At 43.0% G+C, this 15,930-nt stretch overlaps 1 protein-coding gene across 5 annotated transcripts in view; it reads right to left on the bottom strand.

The window, feature by feature from the left end:
• Positions 1 to 354: 354 nt before the first annotated feature.
• Positions 355 to 15,930, bottom strand: part of LOC109615482 (zinc finger protein 501-like) — a 1,152,720-nt gene continuing 1,137,144 nt past the window's right edge. For 3 of the 5 annotated variants that reach the window (XM_034295513.1, XM_034295512.1, XM_020044798.2), the window contains one exon: positions 355 to 2,585. In XM_034295513.1, the coding sequence (XP_034151404.1) occupies positions 1,519 to 2,585 (1,067 nt within the window). In that variant the 3' untranslated portion in view covers positions 355 to 1,518. Of the gene's footprint in view, positions 2,586 to 6,394; positions 6,398 to 15,930 lie in introns of all 5 variants that reach the window. The other 2 variants (XM_034295514.1, XM_034295515.1) reach the window with 1 other exon arrangement.

The raw sequence follows: 15,930 nt of genomic DNA, 5'->3' as shown, positions 1-15,930 counted from the left end.
AGACAGAGGAAAACTCAAATGCACAATAAACAGTTTATTCTTGCAAGGAGAGAATACACAGATTACAAAGTAACAATGAATAATCTCTAAATTAGTACAGGAAAATCATCAGTATTTAAGGGAGGAAAAAGGGGTGTGGTAAGATGCTGCCCATCTGTCCCATGTCAATAAAACACATGCCCTTTGTTCTATCACATGTCCTGGGCTTGACACAAGGGACATGTTGTCTTCCCCCATTTGGGTAACCTTCTCAACCCTTGAGGGGGACTTAAAGCATCTGGACAACCTACAGATAGGCAGATGATTAACCCTATAATCTACTGTTACCAATCAAGAATGCCCCCTAGGACAAATACCAGATCCCCTCTCCCACAATCCTCTATTTATCAAAACATGGGGACTCAGTCCTTTAATCAGTAAGAATACACCAGAACGAGAAATTGATTACACAGTTGATTACATTGTCTTTCTCCTTCAAAATTGAGGTCAGATTCTAATATCACACCTTGATTTTTAGATGGTTATGTATAATTTGGGTGTAACTACTGAAAATGTGCTGTAATTTTCTTGCTTTTGCACCAACAACCAAAACCTTAGTTTTATCCTTGTTTAGTTAAAAGACATGTTCTACTATCCATGTATTTATGGTGATTATGCATTCAATTAATGTTTTAATAGAGGACCAAGAGATAAATGGTGCTGCTTGACAGTATGTGAACCTCTTTTGCAATTTCAATATGTGACAGAATCCGTGAATGGGGGCGCATGGTGCTTGCCACTATGTTTCAGGAGAGATGTTTTTAAGATGAAAAATTGTCTTTTGAGCAGAAATGCCTTCTTGAAGATGCAAACTTTCATGTGACTTAATAACAATCTAGTATGCGAAGTGTAAATACCATAAAATATAAAACTTAAACCCTTGTTTAACTAGCGGAAAATACAGGACCTTTCCTTCCATAGGCTGAGATAATGAAGGGGCTGGACAAGCTGACATACTGATTGGTCTATCATGTAACAGGCTTTTGTCATAACATGACTCCTTGGTAAGTAAATAATGATCACAGAAATTTCAAACATGTGCGAACGCGTTGCTAGAGCTCTCAACCATATCACTGCCCTGAATATGGATGGCGTTGTCAACAAATCTGAGTGGGAACAAGTTGTGAGAGAATACTTTCTGGATTACATTTACAAACAAAGGGCATCCATGACAGAGACAATGAAAGAAGCAGATTCTTGGAGTACTGAACACCTGAGTGTGCACTGAAGCAAAAACACACAGCGTTGTATAAAATCAAGAGAGCAAACGCAAAAGACAAAGACTTTGTATGTAATCACAGGATATTTTGTCTGCCGTGAAAAATCTTTCTTGAAAAGCTAATTTACAATGGACATGTAGTGCCCTGGGAAGAGTGGGGGCTCTTCTTCATTTGTGCTAACTTCCACAAAAGACAGCAAAACTACTTGATGTTGTTAAACCCTTGTTCATCCACGTTGACAGGTCTGTCAATTGTTCTGTTATTGTCCATTATGTATGTGCATGTGACCTTTAAGATGACCCAATTGAGAGAAACACGTCCCACAGTCAGAACAGGAGAATGGATTCTCACCAGTGTGCACTCTCTGATGTCTAGTAAGATCACATGACCCATAAAAACCCTTCCCACAGTCAGAACAGTGGTAAGGTTTCTCTCCAGTATGTATGCGCTGGTGACGTTTAAGGCTACCTAATTGAGAGAAACTCTTCCCACAGTCAGAACAGTGGTAAGGCTTCTCTCCAGTATGTATGCGCTGGTGAACTTTAAGGCGACTTAATTTAGAGAAACTCTTACCACAGTCAGAACAGGAGTAAGGCTTATCACCGGTGTGCAGTCTTATATGAATAGTAAGATCAGATGATCTTATGAAACACTTCCCACAGTCAGAACAGGAATAAGGCTTATCACCGGTGTGCAGTCTTATATGAATATTAAGATCAGATGATCTTATGAAACCCTTCCCACAGTCAGAACAGGAGTAAGGCTTCTCACCTGTGTGCAGTCTTATATGAATAGTAAGATCAGATGATCTTATGAAAGACTTCCCACAGTCAGAACAGGAGTAAGGCTTCTCACCTGTATGAAGTTTCTGATGAACAGTACGTTGAAATGATGTCTTAAAACACTTCCCACACTCAGAACAGGAGTAAGGCTTTTCACCTGTGTGCACTCTCTGATGTTCAGTAAGTTGAAATGATGTCTTAAAACTCTTCCCACAGTCAGAACAGGGGTAAGGCTTCTCTCCAGTATGTATGCGCTGGTGAACAGTACAGTTACCTAAATGAGAGAAACTCTTCCCACAGTCAGAACAGAAGTAAGGCTTCTCACCTGTGTGAACTCTCTGATGAACAGTAAGTTTATATGATGTCCTAAAACACTTCCCACAGTCAGAACAGGGGTAAGGTTTCTCTCCAGTATGTATTTTAATGTGTCTTTTTAACAGTGATAGAGATGAGAAATGTTTTTCACAATGGGGACAGCGGTGAGACTTCTTATGACTGTAGTCTTTCTGTTGTTTCTCTCCAAGTGTCTCCACTTCAGGAATCCCTGTGAAAGACATGAAAAGGGATTTATGGACATATTTTGGGACACAGTATTATCAAGGATTCAAGGATAGCACTATTCCAAGTGATAAAGACCTTAATACTGCAGTTAGGGCACTTGAATCATTACGTGATTTTGTGGCAAGAGACTCTGGGATTAGCAATGCCAGCAGACATCCCAACCATTGAAGAAATGCAAAACATTTGCTGATGAGAGTAGACAGCAGGATGTTATGTTTTGATGGAAGACAAAAGTTTCAAATAGATATGTTTAATGTTGCCTTTGACATGCTTTCTCAGAGTCGCAGACACAGCCTGGAGGCCATAGAAACCTGGACAATTTGTTTAATGCACTCCTCTGTGCAGAATTCAAGTCCAGGGCCTGAGTGATTGAGAAGGCCCACATTTCCAGATGACAGTTTAGGCCAAGGGGTGGGCAAATTAAGGCCTGCGAGACAATTCCATACGGTAGTAAAACAGTTTTGAGGGAATGTAAAACATAACTCACCAGCCCATTCTCATACATCAGAATCAGAATTTATATTATTTAGACATAAGGGACCTGCTGCTTAATGTTTTTGGCCTGCAAATCATGAATGATTAACAAATTACAAAACAAATGTGGACCTTCATTAAATTTCACTACCCTGATGTGGCCAAAATGTTTGCGTGCCACTGGTTTAAGCAATCAACTAATTAATTTCAAACTATTTAAAGCCTTTAGATGATAAAATCCTAGCTAAAATAATTATGGATTATAGCCTGCAATCTTTGATTGGAAATGTTGTTGCTCTGCAGATATTTCTGACTCTGCCTGGGACTAAACTGATGGAGAACGGTCATTCTCATTTCTGTCAAGAAATAAAAATTTACTGAGAACTAAAAACTCAAAAAAAGCTCTCCAGGCAATTTTCTCTTATGGCTCTTGAAAGTAAACTTATAAAAACATTAGACTTTGATGACATTGTGAAGGATTTTGCAAGTAGCGAAGCCAGGAACAAATGCATCATAAGGTAAGACAATTTAATTATTCATTTATACTGTAATATTAGCTGTGATTTAAATCCATTAAAAAAAAGATATACTAAAATTATACCGGATGTGCAAACCACAGATAGATAGCTTTGGTTAACTACTCAAGGGCTGTAAACATCTTATCTTGGTAAGCTGAAGTTCACTGAGCAGCTGGTAAGACATGTAGACTAACCATGCACGGGAGAGGGACACAGTGGGCTGTACTGAATTTATATAAGCCTGAGCTCAATCTTCAACAGGACGCTCTTCACCTGAATCTGCTGAGTGTGTTGTTAACTGCTCCAAGTTTGCAAATCCTGAATAAAGCTTCACTTGTGAAAATAATCTACAGTCTCTGTGCCTTTCCCATTTAGTGATTTCCAGGACAATTTGGCGACAAGGATGGGAAGGCTTACTCCGTTCACTGAACGTTCCCATGGACTCCAAGGTTAACTGGGAGCTCACACTCCGTCTAGGCCGGAGCAGAAGGGACCTGCCTCAGAGCTGGCAGGGAGCGTCAGGGGATGGATACGCCATCTCCAACACAAAAGACTAAAGGGTGAGACTGATTTTCTTCTTACAATAACTCCATTGGGGAAAAGGTTTTCAGACCTTCTAATTAAACCTATTCAGGTCCCTTTTGGAACAAGCTGCACTGTGAACAGTTTTGAGAAACTGTAATACCTGTATACATCAATATAAGATGCATGTATAGACAGGAGAATTGCTATGACATGGCACAGATGTACAGGTAGTATGCGACTTACATCCGCCCAGATTTACGACCGCCTGCGACCGAAGTAAAAAGCGCGGTATAATATTATATTGTTGTATAAAACTTGAGAGTATGGTACTGTAACAAACCTTAGAAAACAGAGCCGAGTGAGCCTAGGAAGAGAAAACGCAAACATGGGTATGGGGGACTTGAACATACTAAGTTATTATTCCTCACCAGGCTTACGACCAAATCGACTTCCAGAACGTATCCTGGTCGTAAGTCGATGACTACCTGTATACAGTACATGACAGATAACGAAAAACTAAACAAAAATATTGAAATCTAAATCATCCAAAAGACTTGGAGACAGGTTGAACTGAGGGACATCGCTAATTGGATTGCTAGGAGACAAATTGGGATAGGCTTAATACCCCAGCCTTCCTTCATTCAAGGCTTGATGCCCACAACCTAACACAAATTATCAATCAATATACTAGGCTCAACATCAAATCCATAAACAGGGGCCCCCTCATTGATATCATCCTGACTAACTTGCACTCTAAATACACCTCCACTGTCTACAGCCAGGATCTCAGCAATCACTGCCTGATTGCTTGCGTCGGTAATGATCCACAATCAAACAACCACCCCTCATCAGCATTAGACGCTGCTTAAAACAGTTGTGAACAGGCCTTTCCAATAAGAGTGAGAACAAACACTCGAACTGTCGACATGAATGGCATTTATCGATAAGATAATCACATTTTTGAAAGAGAAAAAAAGTCTGTAGTACCGATTGACTCACTTGGCGGCAGTACTGGTGATTTCTTATAGACTAAACAAATCTGGCTAATGGCCATGTACAGGAAATGATCATGGCTAGTGAAAGCATACCTGTGCATCCCTGCCACGTCTCTACCGGCTGAAAGGGTTTTGTTGGCTGCGGGCCTGATAGTCAACAGACTACATAAACCAACTGGAGCACGTAGATATGCTAATTTTTGAAAACAAGAATAAATGATCATAAGAAAATGGACATTGCCTAATGATTCTTATTCATTTTTGTTAAGATCTTGCATCTATAGATGCCCTAGCCAGATTTTCTTTGGTTTTTGTTCATTTATTTTATTAATATTCTTCCTTCCAAGGAACTTTCTTTTTATTCACTGGAACATCTGAGGTTTGTTGGATTTAGTGCAGACTGTAACATAACTCTGTTAGTCTATATATTAAGTGTATTTTCGTTTGGAAAGTACAGTTGTAAGGGACTGTATATAAAGAAATTGCTGGCTACATGGTCTAATACATTTTGTATTTTGGTGTTATGGACAGAAAACATTAGGCAATTCATACAAACAGTGGGCAGAACAAATATTTGATACACTGCCGATTTTGCAGGTTTTCCTACTTACAAAGCATGTAGAGGTCTGTAATTTTTATCATAGGTACACTTCAACTGTGAGGAACCTAAAACAAAAATGCAGAAAATCACATTGTATGATTTCTTAATAATTAATTTGCATTTTATTGCATGACAAGTATTTGATCACCTAACAACCAGTAAGAATTCCGGCTCTCACAGACCTGTTAGTTTATCTTTATGAAGCCCTCCTGTTCTCCACTCATTACCTGTATTAACTGCACCTGTTTGAACTTGTTACCTGTATAAAAGACACCTGTCCACACAATCAAACAGACTCCAACCTCTCCACAACGGCCAAGACCAGAGAGCTGTGTAAGGACATCAGGGATAAAATTGTAGACCTGCACAAGGCTGGGATGGGCTACAGGACAATAGGCAAGCAGCTTGGTGAGAAGGCAACAACTGTTGGCGCAATTATTAGAAAATGGAAGAAGTTCAAGATGACAGTCAATCTCCCTTGGTCTGGGGCTCCATGCAAATCTCACCTCGTGAGGCATCAATGATCATTAGGAAGGTGGGGGATCAGCCCAGAACTACATGGCAGGACCTGGTCAATGACCTGAAGAGAGCTGGGACCACAGACTCAAAGAAAACCATTAGTAACACACTACGCCGTCATGGATTAAAATCCTGCAGGTCCACGAAGTTTGCGAATGACCATCTGGATGATCCAGAGGAGGAATGGGACAAGGTCATGTGGTCCGATGAGACAAAAATAGAGCTTAACTCTACTCGCCGTGTTTGGAGGAAGAAGGATGAGTACAACCCCAAGAACACCATCCCAACCGTGAAGCATGGAGGTGGAAACATCATTCTTTGGGGATGCTTTTCTGCAAAGGGGACAGGACGACTGCACCGTATTGAGGGGAGGATGGATGGGGCCATGTATCGTGAGATCTTGGCCAACAACCTCCTTCCCTCAGTAAGAGCATTGAAGATGGGTCGTGGCTGGGTCTTCCAGCATGACAACGACCCGAAACACACAGCCAGGGCAACTAAGGAGTGGCTCCGTAAGAAGCATCTCAAGGTCCTGGAGTGGCTTAGCCAGTCTCCAGACCTGAACCCAATAGAACCCTAACCCTACTAAATAATCATACAATGTGATTTTCTGGATTTTTGTTTTAGATTCCGTCACTCACAGTTGAAGAGTACCTATGATAAAAATGACAGACGTCTAATGCTCTGTAAGTGGGAAAACCTGCCAAATCGGCAGTGTTCTCCCCACTGTAAGTACAGAGACCAACAGAGTAGTGTAATAACAATTGTTCTGATTATACATTATTGCTTTCAGCTCTTCATACTTCTCCTTGTCAGCCCCCAAATATTCTCTAATGCTATGAGATACATACAAAACAAGTCGTCATACTAATAGGAAAACAAGATAGAACCCTACACTGTCATGGCAACCACAGTTCTAGGTCATGGTTACCAGACCTCCTGATCTGAGCTACCCCTAGTGTCCTACACAAAAGGAAGAATACAGAGGAGACACAGGCAAATTTACCTTGGAGCCAACTGAACAGGGCCGTAGATAAGATAGGTTTGAGGCCTGGCGCCTTGGTTGTGGCCATAATCACTTCTAAGAACAGGGCATGCTGACCCAGGTCTTCTATATGTGGCATCCATGAACAGTCTAAAGCAATTTCAGGCCTAATCTAAAACAGTCCACTTATTACAGTTAATTTGCAGAATAATGGATGTATAACAATAGGGTAATAAATTAATCTTTTACAATTCCTCCCTTTTGTCCCAACAGCGACAATATAAACAAAAAAATAATTCATTAAAAGAATGCATTTAGAGAATTATAAAAAATAATTACATTTATCAGAAAAATTACATATCGAAAAACACCACGGCCACGCTTAAGGTCCTAAACGACATCATTGATAAAAAAAACACTACTGTGCAACCGTCTGCACTGACCTCTCCAAGGCCTTTGACCCTATCAACCATTCAACCGTCTGCACTGACCTCTCCAAGGCCTTTGACCCTATCAACCATTCAACCGTCTGCACTGACCTCTCCAAGGCCTTTGACCCTATCAACCATTCAACCGTCTGCACTGACCTCTCCAAGGCCTTTGACCCTATCAACCATTCAACCGTCTGCACTGACCTCTCCAAGGCCTTTGACCCTATCAACCATTCAACCGTCTGCACTGACCTCTCCAAGCCCTTTGACCCTATCAACCATTCAACCGTCTGCACTGACCTCTCCAAGCCCTTTGACCCTGTCAACCATTCTATTCTTATTGGCAGACTCATTAGCCTTGGTTTCTCAAATGACTGCCTCGCCGGGTTAACCAACTACGTCTCATATAGGGGCCAGTGTGTTAAATCAGAGGGCCGGCTGTCTGGACTCATGGCTCCCTCTATGGGGGTACCACAGGGTTCGATTCTCGGGTCGACTCTATTCTCACTGTATATAAACGATGTGGCTCTTGCTGCTGGTGACTCAAATCCACCTCTATGCAGACGACACCATTCTGTATACATCCGGCCCTTCACTGGACACTGTGCTTACAAACCTCCAGGAGAGATTTAATGCCATACAACACTCCTTCCATGAGCTCCATCTACTACTGAACTGGAAAACTAAGTGCATGCTTTTCAACCGATAACTGCCAACACCTGCCCGCCTGAGTAGCATCACCACTCTTGATGGGTCTGAGTTAGAATACATGGACACCTACAAATATCTAGGTGTCTGGTTAGACAGCTCACTTTTCCTCCAGACCCACATAAATTGCAGTCTAAAATTAAGTCTAGGGTTGGCTTCCTTTTCCACAACAGGGCCTCCTTTCATTCATGCTGCCAAGCTTGCCCGTGTGGAAATGACCATCGTACCAATCTTCAGTGATGATATATATAGAACAGCCTCAAACTCTCTCCTGAAGAAACTGGATGTGGTCTACCACAGTGCCATCCGTTTTGCTACCGCAGTCCCATATAATACCCACCACTGCATCCTCTATGCATTAGTTGGCTGGCCCTCATTACACACCCGGCACCTATCTCACTGGTACCAATTAATTACACACCCGGCACCTATCTCACTGGTACCAATTCATTACACACCCGGCACCTATCTCACCAATTCATTAACAAGTGCTTGCTAGGCAAAGCCCCACTGTACCTAAATTCACTGGTCACCTTAGCATTACCAACCCGCAGCCTGTGCTCAAGCAGGTACATCTCTCTGGTCACCGCAAAAACCCACACCTCCTTCGGCCGCCACTCCTTCCAGTTGTCAGCTGACAACAAATGGAACAAATTGCAAAAAAACCTGAAACTGGAGACCCTCATTCCCCTCACTGCCTTCAAAAAACGTCTGTCTGAGCTACTAACCGTTCATTCTGTGTGTTAACTCTCCTCCATCATGGGCACACTGTTCCTGCACATAGCTGCCCTTATTATCTCGGTCATGCCCCATGGCACATTTGCTCTCTTATCTGCACAGTTGTCTCATATTATCACTCCTTTGCACTATACCATTTGCACAGGTATGACCTAGTGTTATGCTCTCTATTGTCTTTGCCACACCACTTTTGCACACTAACTGACCTACCTCACAAAAAATACCTCACTTTGCACAAACTGTATAACTCTCTACTGCATTTGTCCTACCTGGTTAAATAAAGGCTAAATAAAAAAGCCAGATCCCACCAAGAACTCGGCTGAGTTCGGGATTCACAATGCGTCAGGAGCAGAGATCGCACACATCACATGTTCCAGGATGAAATTATGCTGGGCAGACGTACAGGAGGGGTTCAATGAGGACCTGATCGGGTCCACAGAGGGGGCATACCAAACTCAACTTACTCTTTTACTGGAGAGAATAAAGACTGCCTACACAACTGTGACTGATTGGGCTGCAATCAGTCCTAAAGAATCCTTGGAAAACTACAGAGACAGGTTGGAGTGTTTCAGAAAATACAGTGGCCTGACCAGCTCTGAGAAAAATAATAGCCTGATAAAGGCTGCCTTGGTGCATGGCCTCCAGCCTGCTTTGAGCAAAACTGTGAAGCTCACTTGCATTGGGTGGGAGACAGTACCTCTACAGACTGTGATTGAACATTGTAAACATGCAGAACGGCAGCAGCAGTCCACTGATAACAAGGCTACATCCAAACAAGAAAAGGAAAACTCCAAGCTAAAGGCTGCTCAGCTCATGTATTATCAGGAACATGGTCAGCAATTCAGCAGATAGAGGGGAGAAACTGGTGATTTTTGAAGAGAAGAAGAAATCAAAGGGGAGCACCAAGCCGAGGTAGAGGTGGACAGGGACATTTGGCTGGTAGAGACCTCGTGCAAATTGGGCATGAAAGTTACCTGTGGACTGGATGGTCTTGTGACTACACAGCCACAGGAGGACTGTCAGATATTGATTCTGTCTGACATTCAGACCGGTCCAGATTGGCATTATGCATTGGATTTACCACCAGGCCTTGGTGAAATCTTCTCCATTGCGCACTCCTCTCTGGAAGCAAAATGGTTTGTTCGTCCCTGAAGCGGGGGTGCATTGCACTTCATTTCTCCCCATTGGTTAGGGACCTAAACTACGAGAAGAAATTACTAGTCAAACCAGGGTCTGAGACTGTGATATGCAGGAATGTGTATATAGGACCAGACCACTGTGTATCAGTGGTCCAATTGACAAGCAAACAGCAATCCTTGTTTGGCTTTACTTATAGGATACCCCACATTTCAATAGCAAAGACAGATCAGGTTAACTGGGAGGATGCTGGCCCCTGGCTGGAAACTGTGCTGGACGTGAATGATCAGATTACCATGAAAGATGGTTCTAAATTCTCCCCCACATTGCATGTTTGGTGTGTTCCATTCTATTGGGCTGCCCCGGTCCAGCGGGGTGTTCATGGTGTTGAAAGATCTTTGCCTCTATTGCAGATGGTGCTACTTGAGGGCCTTCCTGATACACTGTGGGCTAAAGATAAGTTTGATACTGGGCAAATGAAGGGCGTTCAGCCTCTCAATGTCACACCCAACTCCACGTTCAGGGCCAGTAGAGCCCAGCACCCTCATAGTAAGGAAGCTGAAAAAGGGATTGCTATTGTTCATGATTCCCTGGTAGGGAGGGATGCCATAATACTCCGTCCTGATTCTCCATGTAACACTGCCATGCTTCCTGTCTGTAAAGCTAATGGGGATTGGTGATTTGTTCAAGATCGTAGACCTGTTAGTTATGTAATACCCGCTCGTTCCCCTGTCGTCCCCAACACTGTCTTATCCTATGTTCCACCCACTGCAAATTGGTTTTCAGTTACTGATTTAGCTAATGCATTTTTCAGTATACATGTGGCAAAGGAATCACAATTTTGGTTCGCTTTTACATTCCGTGGAAAGCGATGGACCTGGTCTGTCTTCCCTCAAGGGTAAGCTGAGTCTCTGGCTGTCTTCTCTGCAGCGCTTGCTAAATATTTGAAAGGGTTCGTACCTCAGGCTGGAAGTAATGTTTTGATTTACTCTTGTGCTCTGAGATTCAGAAGGATGGCTGAGAATTCGTAGCTGGGTCCAGAACACGGTAAAGCAGTGCTGGGACTCCCCAAACCAATAACCAAAGCACAAATGATGAGACTTTTGGGTGTGGCCGGCTAATACAGAGCCTGGCTTCCAGACTTTGCTGAAATCACACAGCCTCTGCCTGATCTCATTCATGGCCACAAAATGACTAAAGGACTAATTTCTTTGGGCCGTTGACGGACTTCCCTGGACCGTCTCAAACACTCAGTCTACCTCTCCCTGTTTAGGTTTACTGGATCATGCAAAGCTGTTTAACCTCTTTGTCTGTGAAAAAATGGGTTCTTGTATTCTGTTTTGACACAGAACCACGGTGGGAAGCAGCGGCCGGTGGTGTACTACTCCAAGCGATCGGACGTAGTCTCTCCGGCTCTGGTCTGCTGCCTATGGGCAGTTGCCGCAGCTTCTGAGGCTGTTCTGGCTTCTGCAGACATTGTTGCCATGTGCACTCTCACTGTTCATGTTCCACATGCTGTTCATTCTCTCATCTCACTGGCTAAAACAGCACATTTGCACCCTGCTAGGTTACCAAAACGTTCTCCTGACCATGTCCCATGTTATGCTAAAGAGATGCACTTATCTGAACCCTGCTACTGTTTTGCCTACAGATGATGATGGTGACCCTCATGACTGTGATGCCGTAGTGGAAGAAGTCAGCAAGCCACGAGGTGACCTCTCAGACACACCGTTTGATAATACTGATTTTGAGTTTTAAATGGATGTCCTCTGCCCAGGGTTCCCCCAAAGGGGAGGCCTTGGTAGCATATGCTGTCACTTCAGCATTAGAGGTTTTTGAAAGTGCTAGACTACCCTCACACCTATCTGCTCAAGGAGCTGAACTGTTTGCACTCACAAGAGCCTGTATTCTAGCCTAACATCAGTCTGTTAATACCTACACACACAGCAGATATGCCATTGGGGTCATGTATGCCTTTGGTACTCTTTTGTGTCAGCACGGGTTCTTAACAGAATCTGGTTAGACAATCTGTCACTCTAGGTTAGTTGCTAATCGACTGGACTCTATCCAACTACCAGACTCCATTTCTGTGTGCAAATGTCAGGCTCATACTAACGCCTCTGATTCCGTCTCTAAAGGTAATGCTGTAACTGACATGGCTGCTAAAGCTGCTGCCACGTCTCCAAGACAATGTTTCCAAGGGTAGAGTTGTGGATTTTGTTCAGAACTTTGTTTGCTCAAGGATTTTCCCTATACAGTTGTGCGCATATGTTGCATACCCTGGCAGAAATTGAGAGATATTGGCATTGATTTTGAAAATATGACTGATCGTGCAAAACTCATATCATATGAAGCCATTTATTATCACATAGTTTCTTGGCTCCTCTTTAAATCATAATGATAACGGAAATCACCCAAATGGCCCTGATCAAAAGTGTACATACTCTTGAATGTTTGGCCTTGTTACAGACACACAAGGTGACACACACAGGTGAAATTTGCAATTAATAGGTAACGTTTCCTACACCTGTGGCTTTTCAAATAGCAATTAGTGTCTGTGTATAAATAGTCAATCAGTTGGTTAGCTCTCACGTGGATGCACTGAGCAGGCTAGATACTGAGACATGGAGAGAAGCAAAGAACTGTCAAAAGACCTGGGTAACAAGGTAATGGAACTTCATAAAGATGGAAAAATAGAAAAAAAATATCCAAAGCCAAATCAGCTGCATGGTTGAATTGCCAGAAAGAAGCCTTAACTGCGCCCCAATGCCACAAAAAAGCCAGGATAGAACATGCCCAACAACACCTTGATACGCCTCACAGCTTCTGGCACACTAATTTGAAGTGATGAGACCAAAATAGAGCTTTATGGTCCCAACCATAAGTGCTATATTTGGACAGGGGTCAACAAGACCTATAGAGAACAGAATACCATCCCCACTGTGAAGCATGGTGGTGGCTCACTGATGTTTTGGGGGTGTCTGAAGTCTAAAGGTTTAGGGAATCTTGTGAAAATTGATGGCAAGAATACTGGCAGACAATTTGCATTCTTCTGCATGAAAGCTCCGTATGGAATGCTCTTGGACTTTCAAGCACAACAAGACCCTAAGAACAAGGCCAAGTTGACCCTCCAGTAGTTAAAGCAGAAAAATGTGAAGGTTTTGGAGTGGCCATCACAGTCTCCTGAACTTAATATCATCAAGCCACTCTGGGGAGATCTCAAACATGCGGTTCATGCAAGATGACCAAAGACTTTGCATGACCTGGAGGCCTTTTGCCAAGACGAATGGGGAGCTATACCACCAACAAGAATCCGGGGCCTCATAGACAACTATTACAAAAGACTGCATGCTGTCATTGATGCTAAAGGGGGCAAAACACAGAATTAAGAACTAAGAGGAAGGCAGACTATTGAACAGGGGAGATTTCATTTATTTTGTTTTACGATTGTGCTTTTCTGTTATAACCTACAGTTAAACATGTATCCCATATGAAATATGTTTTGCCTGGTCACTCATGTTTTCTGGTACATATCTTACCAATTCACCAAGGCTATGCAAACATTTGAGCACAACTGAATGCTGAAAATGTCTGTGTGAAATGTGATTTGTTAGACTAACAATGTGGGTATGGGCCCACTGATGCCAATGTCGTCCCACTGATGCCAATGTAGGCCCACCCAAGGCCTGAGGGGCCGTTTGAGCACTTAATGATGGATTTAATTGAGTTGACTCCATGCCATGGATACAAATATTGCCTGGTAATGGAAGGATTTCCATGCAAACATGCCACAGCCATCGCAAAAAAATGTATGCAGGAAATTATTCCCAGATACAATCAATTGACATCAGACAATGGCTCCCATTTTGTAAATATTGCAATTGAATGCATTTCCACTTGTCTGAAGATATATCTGCGCACACATTCTAGCTATCATCCAGCCAGTGGTGGCTTGGTTGAGAGAGCTACTCAGACTCAAAAACTGACCAAATTGATGTCTGAGACAGAGTTGTCATGGGTAACAGTGATGCCACTTGCCTAAATGTAGAATCGAGGCAGAGAGCATCACACTACGGGTCTTTCTAATCATGAGGTTACAGGCAGACCAATGAGGCTGATCAACACTCCTTTCCCACAGAACAGACTGACGTTGCAAGGCAGCGACGACGAGATGGAAACTCGTCTCTATTCTTCCTCGGGTGAAAGCAGCCCTGCCTGAGATGAAAGGAGGACCACCTCACAAGTTCCAACCGGGTGACAGGTGCTACTGATCACCCAGACGGCCGTGGAGGTTGCTGAGAGAGCCATGTGAGTCCATGCCAGCCACTGCAGGAAGGTGCCATACGAACCTGATGACTACGTATCAGCTGATGCCAGAACGACGATCGCCACAATGGCCATGGAATAGTGAGGAGGGCATGCTGAAAGTCACGTTCATTGCCTTCATCAATATTGCTCTTTCCGCCATTATCTGGACCATAGAGGCTTGGGGGAACAACGGAGAACCTCCACAAACCAAGAGCAGCAGAATGGTCCAACAGCAGGACTTAAATAATAGCCACCTCAGTGTGAGCCCTCAGCTGGCTCAAGACTGGAGTCTAGCAAATAACAGCCAGCCAATACAGGAGGACCGCCAAACTGCGTGATTGAGCAACAGCCCACGGAAAACACCACCATGAGAATGGTTGGTGGTTGAAGATGCCATGATGGAAGACATCAGACCGGGAAGGGGTCTTGGCCCAGTGTACGGAGTCAACAGCAGGCGTGACTGTTATGCCATTGGAATGGGGATCAATATGGAATGGGGATCAATATGGAATGGGGATCACTAAGGCAGGCGGTGGGTGAAAACGGTAACGAATCAAAGTAAACAATATTGACATAATCATAGATTTTTCTGACTGTAACATAAATTATGTTTTTGTCGCCTCCCATTCCTTATGATGTGGGAAGAAATGTTTATGTAAAGAACTTCAATTGTTTTTCCAATATTTGATTAATGAGGAGCACTTCATGCTTCCATGAGCTGACAAGCTTTATGGAGATGCTGATTTCCTTTTCCTGCCCATAGTGCCAAAATGACTGGTAACTGGTTTGCTGTTCATGTAATACTTGGCACTGTGCTTGACTGGCCGGCCAACTTGCCTGACCTGGTATTGTCAAGAGGAAAATGAGACACCAGACTAAGCAACACAGACGAGCTGAAGGCAGCTATCAAAGCAACCTGGGGCTTCCATAACCACTCGGCAGTACCACAGGTTTATTGCCTCCATGCGACGCCGCATTGATGCAGTAAATTGTGCAAAAGGAGACCCAACCAAGTATAGAGTGCATAAATGAACATACTTTTGCAGGCGTTTTGAATTATTTCGCTGATTAGAGCCCTTCTCAGGTTGACATTTCTGTATTACACTTTTAATTTTGATATTTTGAGATACTGGATTTTTTATTTCCATGAGCAATAAGCCATAACCATCAAGATTGAAACAAAAAAGGCTTGAAATGTTTCACTTGGTGTAATGAATCTATAATATATGAAGGTGTCAATTTGGTTTGAATTACAGAAGAAAATGAACTTTTCCACATTATTCAAACTTTTTGAAATGCACCTATAAAGCTTCAGTCCATTTTGTGTTGAACTATGCCTTAGAACTTAGCGCTGTTTGGGGATGAAACGTGTGATGGAACGTTCACTTA

This window comes from Esox lucius, chromosome 11, assembly GCF_011004845.1.
Source record: "Esox lucius isolate fEsoLuc1 chromosome 11, fEsoLuc1.pri, whole genome shotgun sequence".
Classification (NCBI taxonomy): Eukaryota; Metazoa; Chordata; class Actinopteri; order Esociformes; family Esocidae; genus Esox; species Esox lucius.
Note: the sequence above shows the minus strand (reverse complement) of the source record. Positions and strands in the feature narration are given on the sequence as shown.